Here is a 22295-nt window from a genome sequence, read left to right on the forward strand (position 1 = left end):
CAGGGGCCCCGCAATGTCTATTCCTACCCTCTCGAACGGGGTGGTGACCACCGGGAAGGGTTGTAGAGGGGCCTTCAGCTTACGGCCACTCTTCCCGCTGGCCTGGCACGTGGGGCAGGACCGGCAGTGGTTCAGGACGTCGTTCCGCATCTTCGGCCAGAAAAAGTGGGTCACTAGGCGACTGTAAGTTTTGTCTTGGCCCAGGTGTCCAGCCAGGGGGACATCGTGGGCCAGTTTGAGCAGGAAGTCTCTGAAGCGGAGAGGTACCACCAGTACTCGACCGGCCCCTAGCTCTGCGATTCTCTGTTCGCTGTATAGCAGGTCGTTCTCCCAGTAGACCCAGTGAGTTCCGGTGGAGTCCCCTGCGCTCTGGGCGCTGGCTTGTTGGCGGAGTCCCTCGAGGGAGGGGCAGGTCTTTTGCTCCTGGCGGAACTGTTCTTGGGTGGGCCCCCCTTCTTGACGCCACTGAGCCAGGCCGGGGACGTCCTGGGGTTGCGCGTCCCCTTCGGTCGTGGGCTCCGGGGGGTTGGCCTCGTCGTTGTCTTCTACTGGGGCGACCGGGGGCGGAGGTGCTGGCCATTCCGGTTCTTCTGGTCGGGGAACGGCACGGGCGGCCATGGACCGGGTGGTTACGCAGGCCCAGTCCGGGAGGCCCAGCATCCCCAGGTGCTCTCTTCTCTTGACGGTGGCCCACGGGGAACTCTCAAGGTCATTCCCCAGGAGGCAGTCCACGGGGGCATCATCCCGGACCGTCACTTTCAACAGGCCGGAGACCCCTCCCCATTCGAAGGGGACGCAGGCCATTTGACACAGACTTTCGGAATTGTCGGCTGAGCGGACGGGGCAGAGAATGTTCGGCAGGATCTGCTCGGGTTTCACCAGGTGACAGCGGACGGCCGTCACACTGGCGCCTGTGTCACGTAAGGCCTCGGCCCGATGCCCATTAATGGTCACCCACTGACCGTATTTCCTGGTGTTGGCGGGTAGGGGAGCCCGCGGGACTATGTCTTTTCCCCCTAGGCACGCTAGAACCATGGCGGCCGGTTCCCACTCTTGCTGGGCCGGCTCATACTCTTCCTGTTCCTCTGATAGTCGTTCTTCCCCCAGGGCGGCGGCAGCTACCTGGCGGGGCTTGGGTGTTTGGTTCTGCGGGCAGCTCGGGTCATTGGCGTAATGGCCGACTCGCTGGCATCGGTGGCACGTGACATTGGCTCGGAACCCTGGACGCATCGGGGGGTTTCCCCGGCCGGCCGGGGGCGGGGTGCTGGCCACGGGTGTTGCCGGGAGGGTGTCTCTCCCTCGCCCCTGGCCTCCTCCTCCTCCCCGAGGACGGTGCTGGCCTTGGTTGCTTCGGTTCTGCTCGGGCGGTCCTCTCCGGCCCACTCGGGTGCTCTCCCATCGGTCAGCTTCAGCGGCGAGCTGCCGGGGGTCGGTCAATTTACTGTCGAGGAGGTGCTGCCTGAGCTCGACGAAGCAGTTGTTCGACAGGTGTTCCCATACCATAAGGTTAAAGAGTTGTTCGTAGGTCGTTACATGGCTCCCCTTGATCCAACCCTCGAAGGCTCGGCTGAAATAGTTTACGTACTCCACCCAAGTTGTACCCGGGATCCGGGTGCAATCTCTGAACCTCTGGCGGTACATCTCGGGTGTGAGGCCGTAGCGGGTGAGGAGGGCAGCCTTCCTGTGGTCGTAGGACGACATTTGGTGATCTGGGAGCTGCAACAGGGCATCGCGACCTTCGTTGACGAACCTCCCCCATAGTCCAGCTCCCCAATCACTCCGGTCGATCCGGTGGGAGGTCATGGCGATCTCGTAGGCTTTGAACCACTGCTGTATGTCGTCTTCTCGGACATACTCTCGGACAACATCCTTGGGGATGTGGACTTTTTTCTCGGTTGCCCCTGGGGTGTGCGGTCGCTCAGGCACCCCCGGTTCTTTATTCTGTTTCCGAAGTTCTATTTCCGCCAGTTTGCGCTCGTGTTCGAGTGTTATTCTTTTTTCCTCAAGCTCTCTCTGTCTCTGTTTTTCTTCTCGCTCCTCTCGGAGCCGCAGATGCTCTAGATTTAGTTTCTGCTCGGCTAACTTTAGTTCACCGTCCATCTTGAGTCGTGCCATTTCCAACTCGTGTAATCTGGTCCTTTCTCTTTCCTGGATCTCCTCCTGCGAGAGGCCCGTTCCCCGCTCCTCGGGAGCCGTGGCGTTCCCCTCTGGTGCGACACTGTTTTGGTCGGAGGATCCGGTGATCCCAGTTTCTGCCCACGACTCAAGGGCGCGCTTCAAATCATCTTTGGTACTCAGGCCGGTGGTAGCAATGCCTAGTTCCATGCAGAATTGTTTAAGTTCGCGGTGGCTATACTCTTCCAACTTATCTATTTGGAACTTTTCAGTGGAACCGCTATCTTTGGTGGTTTTGTCGTGGGGTGAGCTACTCTCTGTACGATTACGCGTTGATTCGGATCGCGCCGCTGGCCACCAATGTTAGACGGACCGGGAGGGTCGGCCGAGGACAAGGGGAGAGGTCTCCGGGGAGAGCCGTCTCCAGCGATCGTACAGACAAATAACTTCCCCCCCACAGACAGATACCACACAAGGAGATGCGTTAGCGTTCTTTATAAGCACTTCTTAAGGTACGATGAAAAGGTACAAGGAGGTCTGGACTCAGGGGTCCCCTCGATTCAAGTCTCTCAAGATGGGAAAAGGGGGTAGCGGGATAGTCTGGTTACCAGTCTGGTAGTTGAGGTGGTATGGTGGGTAGCTCACAATCCTCGAGCTTGGTGGTCTAGCTGGTACGGGCCGCGGCAGTGCCAGCAGGTCCCAGTGAAAGATGGTCGATACACGGTCCGCGGCAGCGCCAGCAGGTCCCAGTGAAGATGGTCGATGTACGGTCCGCGGCAGCGCCAGCAGGTCCCGGTGAAGATGGTCATTACAACGGGCCGCGGCAGCGCCAGCAGGTCCCGACGAGGATGGATGTTACAGAAGGCCGCGGCAGCGCCAGCAGGCAGGTCGATAGTTCACAAGATAGGGCTACGGCAGCGCCAGTAGTCCGTCAAGGCTGAGTTCTCTCGGTGTGTGTCGACTCCAGGATACAACTGCCTTCCTGCTCCGGAGCTGCTCCAGTTATAGGGCAGGTGCCCTTTGATGTCCGGACCCTCGCACTTGGAGGTCGGAGGGTCCGGGATGAAGGTGTCCAGACACCCAGCGGGGGGTGGAGCCGGTGCCTGGGGGAGCTGGAGGCGATCGTCACCTGGCGGGGGAGAGTCCTTGGCGCTTCGTTCTCCCATTGACCTGCCAAGTGGTCCGCTCACCTCCTGGGTGGATGGTGGTGCCGGGATGTCGGGGCCGGCCAGGCCCAGGGTTAGGGTCGGGGGGAGGCCACGCGGCCTCGTGGCGCAGGGCCCAAGATGGCGGCTTGACCCGGCCGAGGGAGCCGGTGGTGGCTTGGGCCCGTGATACATGGAGGTCCGAGGGCAGGAGTTCCGTCGGGAGACGGGGTGCGGGTGATTCTCGTGGGTCGCGCCTGGGGGGCCGGGGCTTGGGCCCTGTCATGCGGGGAGGGAGCAAGCCCTTCGTGTGGCCTGTCCAACACAAAGCAAAAGTAAATACCGATCACGACTCATAATTGCAGGAAGTATTGCCGTTGCCATCAAGAGACTGGTAGACCAATATGAAGCCATGGACGGCTTCCTTATCAAGCCCATCAAAAAAGTCAAACCCAAAAACTTCTTCATCTCTTCCAGATTTGTGGGAGTCCACAGGGTAGCTCTAGAATGGGGCTAAGTCTGGCACTGTTGTCCCGCAAAAACTGTTCAGCATACAAATTAGTCTGCTCAACAATCTCAGCCACAAACACATCATCCATAAAGAACTGAAAAAACTGTATAGGCAAAAAAGTTTCACAATCCACTCTACACCCTGCATTCACACTAAAGGCAGGAACACCGGCTGCACCATGTTTGGATCAACCCAGAGTCCAGTACTTCCCATGGGAAGCCTTACAGCCCCATGCTGCAATCCAGATGCCTCTAGCACCCTCCGCACATCAGTGTCCTCCTCTAAAACAGGCACTTCATCCGCACTGAGAGTAGCTTCATTCACACTGAGAGTAGCTTCATCATCCGATGATTCCATGCGGAGAGAAAACTCACTGCCTGAATCTTCCCCTCCCACCTCTGCCTCAGATGCACTGTCAGCCTCATATTCATGGTCAGAGGAAAATTCAAAAAGCATACCAACCACCTGCTGAGCAGTAATTCTGCGGCTAGCCATAGTCCTTACTAACAAAAGTAACGTGTCAAACAAGTCAACAACAACACTTTGTGAAATAAGCATTAAACAAAATGTGTCTTTATCACAAAGACCTATAACTCCAAAACTATACCACTCACTTGACAGAAGCAGCTAGACTCACCACCACCTACTCTGCACAGACACAGTAAGGATAAAAAATATCCCACTAAAAAAGAAAATTACACATAAGACAATGCAAAACACATCACAAAGAATTTCATGCTCAGAACAGTAACAAATATGCTGCCATTATGACACCACTTACAAAAAAATTCATTCATACATGACAATAATACTCATTTGGAGTAAACACAACAAAAATGTTTTTCTTACCAAATAAATGCGCAAAACTGCAGAACAACCACTGCCGAAACCGCAAACAAGAATCAAAAGCTTTACACTAGAATAAAAAGTAGAAAAAACATCATATATGCAAATAATGTACCAGTCCACACACAATCCACCAACCAAGCTAAGGGGTAAGTGGGACTAACTGTATGAATAAAATATTCACCCCCATAAAAAGGGAGCAACCCTTGACTGAGAGGCCACTCCCCAACACCAACATTTAGAAAACCCTGGTTTCTAGTGGGTCCTGCCCCGTTGGGGGCAGATGGGCATAAAAACATACTACTGATTTGCCACCCAAAGAGGGCAGAAGTGGCCCCAATCATTCTCCCATAAAGGGGAGCGACCCTTGCCCAAGGAGCGGATCCCCAACATAAAAAAAATCAATCCCTGGTGGCCTAGTGGCCATATTAAAATAAAATCCACCGATCTGCCCCCCAACTGCCAAATTAATGCTCCCCAAAGGGGAGCCACGCCCCGCAATGGCCACGCCCCACAAATAAATCCCTGGTGGTCTAGTGGGCCCAATTAAAAAGAAAATGGCAAGATCTGCCCACCTAGGGGGGAACAGCCAGCAAAAAACATTGCCCCCAAGGGGGATCGTCACTTGCCAAAGAGGCCACTCCCCACAAATTAATTCCTGGTGGTCTAGTGGGCAACTACATAGAAAAATGGCAAGATCTGCCCCCCTAGTGGGACGCAGATAGCCAAAAACATTGCCCCTAAGGGGAGCGACCCTTGCCCAAGGGGCCACTCCCCACAAATGAATCTGTGGTGGTCTAGTGGGCCACTAAATAAATGAAAAATGTGAGATCTGTCCCCTCCAGGGAGCAGATAGCCAAAGATAATGCCCCGAATAGGGCACGACCCTTGCCCAAGGGGCCACTCCCCATAAATGTATCCCTGGTGGTCTAGTGGGCCACTTTAATTTAAACAGGCTTCCCCTGCCAATTCCCATTGGGGGCAGGTACATGGGTGGCCCACGGGGAAGCACCAGCGCTTCCCCCGTGGGTGGGTGCTAGGATGGCTGGGAGCCATCCTGAGCACATGCCCACCGTGTCTCAGGACGACTCCCTGCCGTCCTGAGCACGGAAGGGGATAAAATAAATAATTGCCTTATGTAAAGGATTTGGTCAGTCTTACTTATTGGAAAAGACATCTTGGGAGTGCACCTCTCCACGTGTATACAGTTTCTATTCTGCTTTGCAGTTTGCAGTTTGCAGTTTGCACCTAACAGCGGCAGATGCAGGAGATGTATGTGCACACTATCTCTCATTACCTTCTGACAATCAAAAGTGGAATTTCTATATTTTTTTTAATTGATATTACTCACCGTCAAATCGATATTCTTGACAACGACATTATTGCACTCAATATTTGCATTACACAATATTTTTAACTCGATATTATGGTAGTTAAAAATTTGTATCCTCAATATTCTGTCTCATTACCAGCTGGAAGGGGTTTGTTAGAGAATCTTAGACACACCAATGGGTTGGCTTAGCCAGAACTAACCCTTCAGGAGAAAGTTTCTCCCTCTTGGATTTTGGAAGAATAGTGATTTCTGGGGCAACAATATGCCACACTTGTCAGGTTTGTCCCCCTGCTTGACCCCCAGGAAGACTGCAGAAATATTGAAGAGTTGCCAAGCAACTCAAATCTACCGCCTGGAACAATAAGGAAAAGAAGGACTGCCCTGCTGAAACCCTGATCTGAACCTAAAGGTCTGCAGTTTGAAGGACTGCAACTGCTGCACAATCTGGTACCACAGCTCCAAGGACGTTGCCTGGCTTTACAAGGAAGAAGGAGTGGACTCCCTGCAAACTGCAGGTTAACAGAGCTCACCTGCATCATCTCCACCAAGAAGTATCCATCCTGGAGTGCTTGCAGTGGATTTTTAATGATTTGCCATGATCATTGTGGGAATTGTAGTTCCAATATCCCAAGGACCATCTCAGAGCTTCTAGACCCAGGGATTGGTGTTTTGGACACTTTGAACCCTCAAGAGCAACTTCAGGGTGAAGTTCAGACATTTGAGCAACTTTTGGAAACAACTCCATAAGGTGAACGACCAGATGTTGAGAGTCAAGCCGACTAAATCAAACTGCGAACCTGCCTGGATTTCAGGCCCATCCCAAAGAAAACTCCGGAGCTAAAGACTTCCAGGAGATGACTGGGGCCTCATGCAGAATGAGGCCGACAAAGTTGACCCGGATCCAGCTTGAAGAAGAGACTTCCTCCACGTTTGAGTAAAAACCCTCCAGACAAGGCTCTAGGTGCGAAGGTAAAATTTTGACTGAGACCTCCTGCTTAATGTGTCTGACCAGGGCTCCATTGTGGTCGGCATCAAACTTTGACTTTGTCCCGGTCAAGCGCGACTTGATGTCTCAATTTGGCACTCTTGTTTTTTAAACACTAGAAAGTGTTTATTCTTTAAAAATGTATACCTCCAGTACCCTACATTGGATTTATGTCATTTTTATGTCTATGTGTTCATAAAAATATAACCCATTTTTGTAAATTGGTGTTGAATTTTTATTGTGTATTGTGTCTTACTTATTTAATGTATTGTTGTTTTCAAATGATTTACACACCTGTCTCCTAAGTTACGCCTGCCTGCTCGTTGCCAGCTACCAAGGGTTGAGCAAGGGAATAATTTATTGAGACCTTGACTAACCCTTTTATTGTGTTTTGGCCTAATTATTAGTGGTGTGTCCCTATGTATCACTACTAATAAAACACTTTCCAACAAGGTGTAATCATAATGATAGAAAGGCAAGATGTGCTGAAGAAGGAGGTGTAATCACCATTGATGTAAAGTAATGAAGTGCTGTAGGGTGAGGTCGATCACTCTGGATAGAAAGAGAAGAAGTGCTGTAGGAGAATGTGTAATAACAAGAGATGGAAAAGGAAGAAGAGGTGTAGGAAGAGGTGTAATCATACTGACAGAAATGGAAAAAGAGCTGTAGGAGGAGGTGTAATCGCACAGGATAGAAAGGGAAGAAGTGCTCTAGGAGGAAGTGTAATGACACTGGTTGGAAAAGGAAGAATCGGTGCAGGAAGATGTGTTAGCACACTGGTTGGAAAGGGAAGAAGCGGTATAGATGAAGATGTAATCACACTGGATGCAAAGTTAAGAAGGGCTGTAGAAGGACGTGTATTCACTCAGGGTGGAATGGGAAGAAGGGTTGTAAGAGGAGAAAGTGTAATCACACTGGATGGAAAGGGTGGAACTGTTTCAGGAGGAGAAGATGTAGTCACACTGTATGGAAAGAGATGTTTATAGGAAGAGGGGTTATCTGGCTGTATGGAAAGGGAGCAAGTATTGTAGGGTGAGGTGTATACTCTGGATGTAAAGGTAAGAAGCGGTTCAAAAGTATGTGTAATCACACTGGATGGAAAGGGAAGAAGCAGTGCCGGAGGGTGTGTAATCAAGCTGGATGGGAAGTTAAGAAAGGGTGTAGGGGGAGGTGTATAAACACTGGTTGGAAAGAGGAGAAGTTCCATAGGAGGAGCTGTAATCACACTGGAGTGAAAGATGACAAGTAATGTAGGGTGAGGTGTAAGCACACTGGATGAAAAGGGAAGAAGTAGAGTAGGAGGAGGTGTAATCACACAGGATGGAAAAGGAATAACTGGTACAGGAGGGGACGATATAATAACACTGGTTTGAAAGGGAAGTAGCGGTACAGGAAGAGGTGTAATCACACTACATGGAAAGGTAAGAAGCGGTGCAGGAGAATGTGTAATTGCACAGGATGGAAGACAAAGAAAGGCTGCACGAAGAGAAGGATTAATCACACTGGATGTAAAGCTAAGAAGGGTTGTAGGAGAAGGTGTAATCACACTGGATGGAAAGGTAAGAAGCAGTGCAGGAGAATGTTTAATCACACTGAATGGAAAGGGAAGAAGTAGTGAGGGGAATGTGTAATCACACTGAATGGAAAGATAAGAGGTGCTGCAGGAAGAGGTGTAATCATGCTGGATGGAAAGGGAAGTAGTGCTGTAGGGTGAGGTGTAACCACACTAGATAGAAAGAGAAGGGGCAGATTTACCAGCCCCTTCTGTTGCATCACTTTTTGTGACGCAGCTACAGCGTACACAATATGCCATGTTGTGGCGGATTAGAAAGTGACGCATCTTGGGAGATGTATCACCTTGTAATATCCAGTGCCACATTTTACTTGCATCAGGTATATTGTATGCAGAGGGGGCATTCCCATGTAGGAAAGCCTCATAGAAGTGATGCAGTGATACCTACAATATATCAATGCGCCACATCTAGGACGCCACTTCGTCAAAACCCTTTGCCTGCTTGGAGCAGGCGTAAGGAAAGATGCAGTGTATTGGGAATAGGCCTCCCCATGCATTGCACATTGCTGGAGTTGTGTCGTGCTTGGGACACAGCTCCAGCAATGCGTGACATTTGCTCCAACAGATGCATCAGAAATTCTGACTCATCTATCAATCCTTTTGCCATGGTGCCCTGTATTGTAAATACGGCGCATCCATGGTGGCACATTGGTTTCACATGGAGGCACAGCGAAACTGATGCATCTGTATAGATGCGTTAGTTTCTTGTAAATAATCCCCGAAATGTTGCAGGAGGAGATGTATTTATACTGGCTGGAAAGATAAGAAATGCTGTAGGAGGAATTGTAATCCCACCGGATGAAAAGATAAGAAGTCCTGTAGGAGGAGGTGTAATCACACTGGATGGAAAGAAAAGAGGTGCTGTAGGAGGAGGTGTAATCACCCTGTATGGAATGGAAATATGCGTTCTAGGAAGAGGTGTAATCACACTGGATAGAATGGAAAGAAGCGCTGTAGGGGCAGGTGTAATCAAAAGGGATGTAAAAAAAATTAAACATTGCAGGAGGGCGTGTTATCACTCTGGACAAAAAGTAAAGAAGTGGTGCAGATGGAGAAGATGTAATCACACTGGATGGAAAGAGAGGTAGAGATGTACGAGGAGGTGTAATCACATTGGATGGAAAGGGAGAAAGTGCTGTAGGAGGAGGTGTAATAAGACTGGATGGAAAGGGTAGAAGTGGTTGGAGCACTCTTCTAGAGAAGCGTGATCATGAGGTTGTAGATTGGGAAGTCATGTACTCTCCATTACCTGTTTTCTGTTGAGTTTGGATTCCAAGGCAGTCAGAAGTGGTTTTGCAGTTCTTACCTGTGCAATTCACTGCTGCATACCTCCCATCATAACAAAAACGCTGAACCCGGGTGTTGTAGGGACAGTGCAGCAGGAGTTTTTCATCTCCTTTGCACTGGACATCAGAAATCCCAACTAGATCATTCTTTTGTGCCCCGAAGGCTGAGGCTGGAGGGACTGAGTTTGGAACTCCACAGTTCAGCTCTCTACACACCACAGTGGCATCTTTCATGTCCCATTGGCTGTCACAGACTTTTTTCCAGTGGATATTCACCTTCACCTGTACAATCCCAGCACAGGGGGCTTTGGAGCCTATCAGTCGAACTCTTGATGAATCTTAAAATAAAGAGAAGATATTTATAGATAAACATTAATATTTATTCAACGATATCAATAACTTTTTTCCACTGTCTACCATGGATAAAGGAATTCAGAGACAGCTAAAGAAAGCTGTATTAATCTTTCTTATGCGGACAATGATTACTTCTGATGCCAGAGATCAGTTCCTATCACACTGTTCTGTGTTAAGAAATGCTTCTAAAGTTTCCACACTTAAATCTTATTACATGCAATTATGTCGTTTCCCAGGAAACGCAGAAAGCACATGATGGGAAACAAAAATCCTGGAGACACAATCTAACTAAATCCAGCAGGCTGTGTGACATAATCTTGGAATCAGTGGTAATTCGCTGATGCACAAAGTACATTTCACTCACAAACCCATTTCATATGCATGGTTGGATGGACAATGGGTCTAAGGACGGGTAAAGAATGTTCTGGCTTCTTTTCAAGACATAAGTGTACCTTGTCCTTGTCAGTGGTTGAAACTCTGGCACATTTACATATTTGCATCATTATAACACGCCAGTAGCAATTGTTCTAGATTAATTTCCATCAGTGATGCACAGTCCTTGGAAGAGTATTTTTCCTGATTTTTTTTTTAACTCATATGAACGATTCTCAGTGCATCAAACAGACAATTCAAAAAGGATGCAAATAAAATATAAAAATGTGCAACACTAAAAAGTAAATTTGTGACATTAGTTTTAAAGACTAAATCAAAGACAGGGGTTAGGGATCTGCTATTCATAGGAGTGCAGCTGCAGCACTGAGAGGGAACGCAAGCATGTTGACAAGAAGAGTGAAGAATGCACTTTCAAAATTACTTTTCAATTGGAGAAAAAATGTATTCAATGGAATGTAAATTATAGCCCCATGTTGGACACGACCCTTTCTACAGGTTCAGCCCCTAAATGTTTGCTTTCACCCTCCTGTCTTCTGAACCCATTTCTGTAGGCTGTTAGGACTCTGAGCACTTTACATCTGCTAACCAGTGCTAAAGTGCTTCTTGTCTCTCCCTTTAAGCTTAGTGAAATTGGCTTACACTCAATTGGCACATTTAATTTACTTTCAAAATCTCTAGTAAAGTAGTGTAATATGTTCTCAGGGCCTGTAAATTAAATGCTACTAGTGGGTCAGAAGCACATGAGAGGCTTTTTCCACATGGTCTTGGGCTGCCCAGTCATACAACGATATTGGCTTAACATATTCAGGACCCTCTTGGAGGTGTGGGCCTGACGATTGAGACCTCGACCAAAATTTCCCTGCTTGGTCTCCTGGACAACATGGGTGGCCCGCGGGCTGACAGAACTCTGTAGAGCTGGGAACGCTACTGGCAAAATGGGACATTGCCAAGTATTGGAAGAGGCTGGATTCCCCACTCCCCCCATGAGGGAATAGAGAGCAGGTGTGGACAGATGTGTGAAATTAGAAGAACCCATCTACTTAGCACGAGCAAGCCCCAAGAAATGTTCTGAAGTTTGGGGACAATGGTGGGCATAGTACAGAGTCAGCGTGGGGAACGCCTAAGTTGGGGAAGAGGTTCCACACAGAGGAGAGTTTTATTGTAACTGGCCCTTGGGGTCTCCTGGGATAGATATCTTTTATTTGCTGATTTTGCCAAAAGCAACTAAATGCTATAAAAAAAAAATCTGACTGCTTTGTGCCAAACAACCAGTGGGTTCAGCACAGGTTTATTTGGGATTTGTGTGACTTTACCCTGACACCAATTTTGGTTGCTGCTTGAAATACATATTCTTTATTTAGATATAACACAGATATCTTTAAAAGAAATTACAAAATTACAAAATTTCACATTAAAAACCAACTGATTTAAAATGATGAAAACGGGCAGCAGATCGATAGCCAGTCTAAAGTGGAAATTTTCTAAATCCTAAACCGCCTGAGTCAATGACAGTTACATAATAGCAAGCGTTTAAAAATTAATGTAAAAAAAAGCTATTCAGACATTGCTTGTTACGATGACTATAAAAATACAACATACAGATTAAAACAAGAATTGACCTATTAGATTGCAAAGCATAATAGTGTTTTCATTTCATTTTCCATAAAGTTTTTGTTAGCAAGGCCTATTTTACATAAAATTACGATATGCTTGCTGGATAAAAGTTGTTATCCCCAAGTTTAAATCTGTATTGTCGGGGTTCAGGGCCTCAATGATGGCTTGCCTGCATGTCCGGACACCTAGCTTATTCCAGTCTACTTTGAGTTTGAACCTGCGTTGATAGTTAAAAGCTGGGCAGAGACAAACTACATGTAGCAGAGTTTCGGCAGTCTTGCCACACCCTCTACAGATTACGTTTTCCGCCGTGCGTCGCCAAGGGGGCAAATCTTGCAGGAAGCGCCAATCACCCATTCTAATTATCATAAAACTGCGTTTTAAATACAGTGAATATGTGCAGGACAGGTAAGTAGCAGGGGCTAACCGTCTGTATGAGTTTACGAGGGCCCAAGCATGACTGCGTTTGGTGAATAGTGCCTTATCCATTATAAGAGAACTCATTCTCACACATTTTTTAATGGCGGTTTTAAATACTGCCCGGCTGGGGTTAAGGGCCCTTAGCTCACTCACCGACAATTGAAGGATATAGTCCTTGAACAGGCAGCCAAAGGAGCCTCCAGGGTTTTTCTGGGTAATTTCCATCCAGACTAAGGATTCTAATGTTCCTGAATCCGCTTGCCTCAGTTTGTGACAAAGGTTTAAGTATGAACCCATATTGGAGATATCATAATTCAATATCCCCAGCTCTAATCTTACCTGAGCTGGCGATGCGGAGTTTGGCAGATGAAGTGCCTTTTTGTAAATTTTTGTCGTGTGTTGGTTTAAGGCGGTATTCAGCTTGCCTCTAAATATCTCTATGCCGTATGCTAAGGTCGGGCCAATTTTCGCTCTCATGACTTCTAGAAGTGGTAGGAGAGTTGAGCCAGAGATATTTTTTGAGAGCTTTGCTAATGACACCGAAGGGTCATAGCTTTAACTGTAATCTCGTTCTGATGTTTAATAAGATTACCCCTAGAGTCCAAATGGACACCTAGGTACTTATATGAGTGTCCTACAGCAAGGCTTATGTTGTTATACGCCCATCCACCAACAATGTGCCTTTTCCGACCAAATGGGACAACCTGTGTTTTCTTTAGGTTAACCTCTATTAGGTTCATTGTCGTGTAGATGTACAATTTATCCAGAAGTCTTTGCAGCCCAACCCTGGTGAAACTAAAAAGTACCAGGTCATCGGCGTATAGAAGATTACTTAATGTCATGCCTCCTACCTTTGGGGGGTGGCTGTTAGTGTCGTCCAGTAAGGTTGACAAATCTGCTATAAACAGATTAAAAAGCATGGGGGCCAGCACGCATCCCTGCTTCACGCCTCTTGATGTCGAGATTTTCCGCGAGAGGTGCGTGCCGGACCCCAACTTCACCCTGACCCAACTGTTGGAGTGAAGTTGTGTTATTGCCTCCAAAAGTTTGTCCGGGATCCCCCATTTCCTCAGTTTTTCCCATAAAGCAGCCCTCGGAACCCTATCAAACGCTGCTTTAAAGTCAACAAAGCAACAGAACACTGATCTAGATGTGAAAAGAGCTTTGTCGACTATAGTTGACAGTGCTAATAAGTTGGTCATCATTCCAGACTTGGCAGTAAAGCCTGTTTGATTAATTGGGATCAGATTGTGGACCTTTACCCATAGCCTCAGCTCCTCCAGCAGTAGACCTGCATAGTGCTTTGCCTCAATGTCCAGCAGTGCAATAAGTCTATAATTATTGGGGGATGCCCGAGAGCCTGATTTACAAATAGGTTGAATTATTGCACCCCGCCATGAGTCTGGGATTGTTGCAGTTCTCAGAGCAAAGTTGAAAAGGTTTGTCAGTGGACCTGACCAAAAGGCCACGTCAGATTTAAACAGATTCTGTGGCAGGCCATTTGGGCCTGGAGCACCATCTGATCTGGCTTTTGACACAGCAGTAGCAACCCTTTCTTGAGACATCTGAAGGTCCTCGATGTCGATATGTGAGCACTCTGTAAGCATGCTCTGCTTATTATTAAAGTCTGTTACGTTCTTTCTTGCGAGGCTGGTTCCTGTGTCGCCTAGAAATTCTGGAGATCTAAAATGGTCAGTGAGGAAGGTAGCCCAGTCTGATTCTTGGATGTTGGCAGATCCAAAGCTCAATGAGCTCGATTTGGACTGATTCATTAGGGCCCAGAATGTTCGTGAATTTCGGCTCTTGCTCTCATACACTAATTTACACCAGAATTGATTATCATGTGTTCGTTTATCTTTAGTGATCTCCTGCCTGAGTGACTTTTGGGCTGCTTGAGACTGTTTCCTCCCTCTGCTTGGTGTCTTGGTTTTTAAAAATCGAAGGATTGGCTTGTTTTTGAGGCGTATTTTGCATTATTTGCGATTGGTTGCCTCCCTTCAACTGCTTAACTTCATCTATAACTTTAGATAGAAATGCTGGGAGCGATGAAAGTGAATCTATGATTGGGGAACAGCAGCAAACCGCCTGAACGAGCTTTGCAGAGGATTGTGCTCCTATTATTAGATTATTCAATTTGTCTAATTTATTGTCAATTCCTGCTGTGAATAGTGCTAGAGTGTTCAAAATGATCTATCTGCACATCCAGTTTATCAGAATGATAGTTTAGGGCATTTACTGTTTGTTGGAAAGTTTGTAGAGTCCTCTAAGTTGGACTTTACATTTGGCATATGTTCAGGAGAGTTTTGAGTGTTTTTCAGAAAAAATGACAAGTCCGCTAAAAACTGGTCATCTTGAGCTGATTTTTTAGGTGAATGCGATAATGGTATTGTTACTGTTGTTATTGGTGTGAATACAGTGTGTTTGGGACTTGTGGCATCCGAATAATCCTTTGGACTACTGGTAGTTTGAGGCGATTCTGCTAGTCGTAGATTTTTGTTGCAAAGATGGCTATTTTGCGCATGGATTTGAGGGAAAGTTAAGTGACTATGAGAAGCCATTATGGGTTCCTTTAATTCGACGAGATCCTGACTTGACAATGGAGCTGATGGTTCTATGTTCTGCACATGGACTGCAAGGGGGCCTGAATTTTGTAGGGGGCTCAGCAAGAGAGTGTGCTGCAACCCTGCTTCTTGCTTACACATAGACGTTGGTGAGGGAGTTTTTCCTGGTTGTGATTGTGAAGAACGATCGTGTTTAGAGTTTTGTTTTAGAAGTACCCCCTCTAGCTGAGCTGGGGTTACCGCTTTTTTTGCGGATCAAAAAATAAAGACTTTCGGGAATTGAACTAAGTTTTTGCTGGTCGAATTCTTCAATGGCTGTTGTGGGGGAGGAGGTTGTGGAAGGAGCATGCTTGCTTCGGCCTTTTGGTCTGATCCTCCGAGGTTGATTACCTCCAGTGATTGCGAGTGTCAGGGAGTCTTCGCCATAGGTGGAATTTTTTTAAAATAGTCCAACAGCTTCAAGGTTTCCGAAGTCTTTGATGAATCCTTACTCTTGCCATTGGGCTTTAGTTTTACTACGTTCACTGTGTCCTTGCAAGCCCTTAGGGCACCATGGCTTACTTGGTCAGGCTCCTCGTCAGATGACAGCTGTTTAGGTTTCCTCCTTTTAGGAGTCGCTGCAGTTTTCCTGACTTTCCCAGATCTCATGGCTTATGTTAATTGAGATGCTTGTTAGAGATCAGCTGATACAGAGCCCCTACCAGAGGACCTCCGGAGGTCCACCAGAGTTGATCTGCCAAACTGTTGGAGAACTGAAGATCTGGGGCCATATGTAGGAAGCCAAATACCGGTCGGTAACGGCCGATTTTCGGTAAATAGACCGTTACCGACCGGTATTTAGGCTTTTGCTATGTAGGGGGCATATTTCTGGATTCGGTAATTTACCGAATCGGTAAAATTACCGAATCGGTAATTTTACCGATTTTGTAAATACCGAATCCAGAAATGATATGTAGGTAACAATCAAATGAGTGATCTGTAGGGAAAAGAATTCGGTATTTAGCACCAAATATATGTTGGTGCTAAATACCAAATACATTGCAAAAAGCAATATTTTGCTGGTCTAACAGTGCCATGTGGCAGACATACATGCCCTTAGGGCATTTATGTGCGCCACATGTGCACACATGCAGGAATCAGGGGTGCAACAGGGTGTCACTGTGACACCCTGCCACCCTTGATTGTGCTCCCCCCATTACCGAATCGGTATTTACCGATTCGGTAATGGTAACTGGCTTCCCATTGATTCCTATGGACCTCCTGGCCCATAGGATTCAATGGGAAGGTATGCATCATTACCGAATTGGTAAATACCGATTCTAAATTACCGACCCATTCCGAATCGGTAAATATTACCGATGGATTACCTACATATCATTTACCACTTCATAAATACCGAATCGGTAAAATTCGGTATTTATGAAGTGGTAAATGTTAGGCTACCTACATATGGCCCCTGGTGTTCTAAAGATTCCAGCAATGCTTGTCTGGTGATTGAATATTGTGGTTATTGTCCTGTGCTTGTATATTGTGCTGTCTTGCAAATTTATTTCATTTTGCAGAGGCTGCCAAGTCGGTTGAAGGTAGCGTGAATTTTTACTTTTTGGCGCTTTTAACACTTTGGTGAGATTGCGCAGGCTTTTATTGGAGCCTTACTCGTGGCACTCCCCCCCGCTCATTTATATAGCCCCAGCCCCTATCAGCTGACCCACGGCCGCCCGCTCACCGCACCGCTCAGGCAAGACTGGGAGACTAGGCCAGACCTCGCCTCTGTGTTATTCCCCTCAAGAGGGGTCACGTTGATAGTGAGGCTGACAATAGAACTCACCAGCCAGTGGCCCACTAAGCTGTGAGAGCTGTGAGAGCTGTGAGAGCGTTGGGCACGATGGCGGCCGCACAGGGGGGAGGGAGAGAGCGGGAGGAGCAGCCCCAGAACTGAACAGGGTCACCTCGCCCCCACACGTCCGCTGCTAGGCCACTGGGCGAATTGATGGAGACAACAGGGGAGAGTGGACAGACCGTCGATGCAAAAACTTGCAAAAAGGCAGCAAGGCAACAAGGCAAGGCAAGGCAAGGCACATTTACGAGGCAAACTTTATAAGAGCAGAACAGGGGGGCGGGGGGGCCAACATGGAACTAGCCTGTGGAAGCGGGCACCGGAGAGAGCTAAGACAGCAGGGCTAGATCTAAATGTGCTGCGACAAGCAAGCATGCCGCAACGCCGTGCGACTCCGGGGGGGGATTATGGCAAGATTTATGCACCGACCAACCTGCCAAAAACTCCCAGCTCACCCCCACTTTCAGCAGCGAGGCCCTCGAGGCCCCCCAACCAACCCCCGGTTCCGTCGACTTACCGGAACTCACTCGGCTGCCACTGCTACTCCCACCGGTGCGCCTCCAAGTTCTCAACCACCGGCGTCCCGAGGACCGGCCCCCTTGCTCCCCTGCCCCCCTGCTCCCGCGCTCGCTCAGCGCGCCACGGCCTTGCTCGCCGAGCCCAGCCGTGCGGTCTCCGTCCAGCTCCACCTACCTCCTTCGTCACGCCCAGTCCTTTCCTCAGCTGACGGGATGTTCGAATGCGACTCCCACGTTAGAGGGGCGTGGCCACGAGTAATCTGCAGCCTTGTGGTAACGCGGTCTTCTTGAGCAGGGTTTGTGTGCAGTTTTTGGAAAGAAAGTGATAGAGAGTGTGAGGGTAGGTTGTTATTTAAACAACCAGATATCAGCTCTCCCTATTTTTGTTGACGTTCAGTACAATTACACACCAGCAATAAGTTTATGTTACGGATCTCCTCCTCTGTAAGAAATAAGCAACAAAGAGATAAAAACAGTTCTACCCTTTACATCCCTTTCCCTCTGAGTCAGTACTAATGTGTGGCCCTTTCTGTGCGTCACAGAGCAAGTATAAAGAAGCAGGTAAGGCCGATCTGGGCCCAAAACAAGCCAGATCCACTCAGTATTCTTGGAGTCCCAGTATCATTCCATCCTACAGTGGGGTCTCAGTGTGCACCGGTGATGCGGGATTTCAATGGGGAGTGTGTAGGAGTGTCAGATTCAGGAGATATGAAGGTGTCCAGATTAATGGAAGGATAGGTGTCCTAGGCTCTGGCCATATCCAAAGTGCCTACTCTGCACCTGGCTTCTTGCAGTAGCAACCTTCCTTCGCACCCCACCCATTTTTTCACCTCCCTCTTCAATGTTGCTATTTGACACCTCCCAGGTGTCTTCCAATTCCTCGCCCTCTCTCGCTTGGCTAGAATAAACACATCCTGAAATTTACTTGTGGCTTTGGTTTTTGCTGTGTGTGGAAACCATCCTAGGAGGCAATGGCCTGGGGAATTAGGAATCTCCCTCTCCGTGACATCAGCAACAGTGGTTATGTTTTCCCCCAGTAAGCCGTAAGCAAAGGACATGACCAGAACATGTGGAAAATATGGGCTCCCACTTCGCCACATCGGAGACAGGCGGCGGGTTGTAATCTGTGATTTGATCCCTTTTCACCTTTTTTTGGCCTTTTCCTGGAAGGGCCAGCTGTGTCCAACATACAAATAATCCTTTTATGGTTTTAGACCAGTTAAGATTCAGGCCTTATCTTCTTAGGGAAATGTGTATTGATGTTGTGACTCTTCTCCTGGAACCCTGCTGCTTCCTGTTCCTTCCCAATGGCCTCTCTATTTTACATGTCAAGATCTTGCTGGAGGGTACCGAGGAGGGAGTCATGTCATTTCAAGGATCATCATTAAATGGCATTGATCTTGTCTTTCAGTGATGCAGCTGCTTGTGGTTGGATGCTCTCCTTGGGCCTTTTGCTTGCATTCCAATGGAGTTCACTATTTCCTTATGAAGTCACAACCGTTGGAATCTTCAAATAGTCTATTTTCATATAATTTCAGCTTCAATGTTATGTTTTGTGTTCTCAAGTGTGAATATTGTGCATATTAGACACTTAAATAGATCCATGGCAGCTTTTCATAACAAATGCAAAAGATATTTAGGTGCAGAAGGTTTGCAGTGCTTTTTATCATGCACAACACTTATGTACTGTTGTCATGCACTGCACATCCATTTATATGATGCAGGCACACATTCAAGCAGACTGTAATCTGTCCTTTGAAGACTGATGATCATTATTGAATATTTCAGCGGGAGATCCACTGGTCTTGGAGAGCAGATCTCCAGTCAATACTGGGATGGTAATGCGATGCAGAGAGCTCTCTGCAATGATCTGACAATGTCACTTTAACAAAGATGTGCCTGGGAAATGTTCGGCCTGTCTGTCTACTAAGGATGAGCAAAGTTGTTTCTGAAAACAGCATCAACTATTCACAAGAAGTCAACTTCTTCCACCACAATAAAACCACCATTTACAGAATTTTATCCTACAATCCTACAGATTTCCTCAACCTTTCACTCCCTCACCACAACCAGCACTGAGCATCTGCTAACCACATGGAACCAGCTCACCCCAAGTCGCCAGCACCATCATAAAAACTCTTCACTCAGGAGCTTCCTTGGACCCTTGCCCATACTACAGCCTTCAAACTCGGAAGCCACAGGATCATCCACAAACACACCACCCTGCTCAAAACACCTTATTTACCATTGCCACCTTCCCCGAAGTCTGGAAACACACTGAGGTCAGACCACTTTTCAAGAAGCCGTCAACCGACCGCAGCTAACTCAAAAACTACTGCCCCATTTCCCTGCTCCCCTTCCAGGCCAAGGTCCTGGAGAAGGCCATCAACAAGCAACTCACAAACTATCTGGAGCAGAACCACCCCCTAAACACCTCTCGGTCTGGATTCCACAGCAAACACAGCACCAAGACTGCTCAGTTTGCAGCTACCGATTACATCCAAGCCCTCCTCGACTAGGGAGAGACAGAGGCACAGATCCTCCTCGACATCTTGGTGCCTTTTGACACCATATCTCATTACACACTGATTGGAAGGCTGAATCACATCTGACTCCAAGGAGATGCACTCAAATGGATAGCCTCCTTCCTCACAGGAAAGAGACAGACGGTCCGCCTGACACTGTTGACCTCCAAATCGAAAGACATCATGGGCTAGATGTACTAACATTAGGAATACCAACTTCCTAATTGTGATTTATTATGAATCGAAATTAGGAAATCCATACTCCTAATGCATGAAACTCAGCAATTCTTAGTGGGTTTGCAACTAGACCTATCTTATGAATATTAATGAGGTAGGTCGCAGGAGGAGTGGCTTCGACGTCACACAAGATGGTTGCTTTAAGACCGAGCTCCCCTGTGTCTGGGACCTTCAAATGCCTCTTTGGCATTTCTGAGGTGGTGTAGACAGTCGCCTTTACAAGGTCGAGCTAGTGGAAGATGGAGGGGTGCCCCGCTGCAGCTCTCCTCTGAAATATGACCAGTATCACGCTCATTATTGCTGTCACAGATGTTTCCTTGGAATGTTTTCTGATTGCCGTTTTCTCCAAAAATAGCATGGTATGCACTTGTTGGCTTTTCCCCCTTTTTTTCTCTTATTGCTTCTTATTTTTTTTGTGGAGGATTCTTCATAACGGAGTTCATTATGTTGCTAAATATTTAATTGATTGGACACTGTTCGTGGTATTCTTCTGTTGACTCTATTGCCTGGCCCTGGTGTGAATAATTCGGAATATTTTGACTCCTGGCTGCTGGTCTATGGTGTTTTTTTCACCCTTCCTTTATGGGCGGATTAAAAAAGCTACAGTTAGAGTTTCAACCTAAAAAGCAATCAACTATTACTTCTAATAGTAGCTCCAACACAGACACTGGAGATATGGCTATTTCTGCTGCTCCATGTACCTCTTTCATGCAGCCCTTCCCGAGTAAAACTCAGTCACCCTCTTCAGCACAAAGAGGTTAAACCAAGACCCTCCTTCGCCTGAAAAATCTCCATTTCCTACCTCTTTAGAAATATAGCTTGAGGAGATTTGGGCATTGCTCTCTTTGTTGAGGAGACTAACAAGCGTATTCTAGATGATAAATGGTCATTAAAGGAAAATCGTGTCTCCTTTGTGGAACAGCAGGTAGTGGACTTACATGATGAAACATCTAAAAATCATCGTTTGGAGAAGGAGGTTGGTCAGCTTAAAAATATGTGGAGGATTCGTAAAATAGGAATGAGCAAAATAACCTCCGTATTTATGGTCTCCCTAAAGCACTTGAAGGGGATTATCCTGCTCCCTTTTTTACCGCCTTTCTTCCGAAACTGCTGGACATGCCATCTTCTACCTCGCTCAACATCCAGAGAGCTCACAGGTTAGGTCCTTGTCTTACTTTTTCTATGTTACCTGCAAAACCAAAGAGGAATCATTATATTATTTCTATAATTTACATATTTGATACTTGTTTTTGCTGATTCTTGCTGCGGCCAAAGCTAAGAGACAAGTGTCCTGGTTGGGTCAAAGGATCTTTCTGTCACAGGACTTTTAGAATGCCACTGCAGCCAGGAGAAAAGAGTTCCTTAATCTTCGACCTTTTTTAACGGCTTTTGGTGCCAGATATGGACTTTTTCATCCCTGGATTTTTAAAGTGACTTATCAGAACGATACTGCTACATTTGAGGATCCAGCTGAACTCCAAAAATGTATACAAGTCCACACATCAGATACCATGAATACTGGTGGTCCTTCTTCACATTGATTTTTTTTATCTGATACTGTTTTGTCCAGCTGAACTCAAACGTACATATATTCTTATCTGTTGGTTAGTTTGGATATGATGAATTCATCTACGAGTTAATTTATTCGTCCAACATGTTCTTTAAATGTTTTACTATTGTCTCTTTCTTCTTTATCTTTTTTGTAATATCATCATAGTTTGTTCTGTAATTTATTATAGTATCCTCTTTTCTTCCCACAGATTTGTTTTGTTTGCCTGCACAGTACAGCCATCCTCCTGAGTGTATATTGTCCTGATGTGGCGTGGACTCCTTATTTCCAGGTATGTCATCTATTCTTGTGTCATCACCACCCAATTCCCTTCTGTTCCCTTTATTTTCAGGTATGTATTCTCAGTCGGCATGTTTAGACATGTACTGTCTACTCTTCTTCTTCATTGTTTACTTTTCATATTTTCCCTCTTACTTTCATTCCTTATCTTTTTACTTCTCTGTGTTTTTTTCTCTCCCTTTCTTCTCTCCCT

At 46.9% G+C, this 22295-nt stretch overlaps 1 protein-coding gene across 1 annotated transcript in view; it reads right to left on the reverse strand.

Moving 5' to 3' along the window:
- LOC146861811 (CD5 antigen-like) overlaps window positions 1-22295 on the reverse strand; it is a 446048-nt gene that overhangs the window by 194251 nt on the left and 229502 nt on the right. The window contains exon 3 of the mRNA XM_085640972.1: window positions 9815-10132. Coding sequence (XP_085497098.1) covers window positions 9815-10132 — 318 coding nt within the window. The remainder of the gene's footprint in view (window positions 1-9814; window positions 10133-22295) is intronic.

Source organism: Triturus cristatus, chromosome 2_2 (assembly GCF_964204655.1).
Source record: "Triturus cristatus chromosome 2_2, aTriCri1.1, whole genome shotgun sequence".
Classification (NCBI taxonomy): Eukaryota; Metazoa; Chordata; class Amphibia; order Caudata; family Salamandridae; genus Triturus; species Triturus cristatus.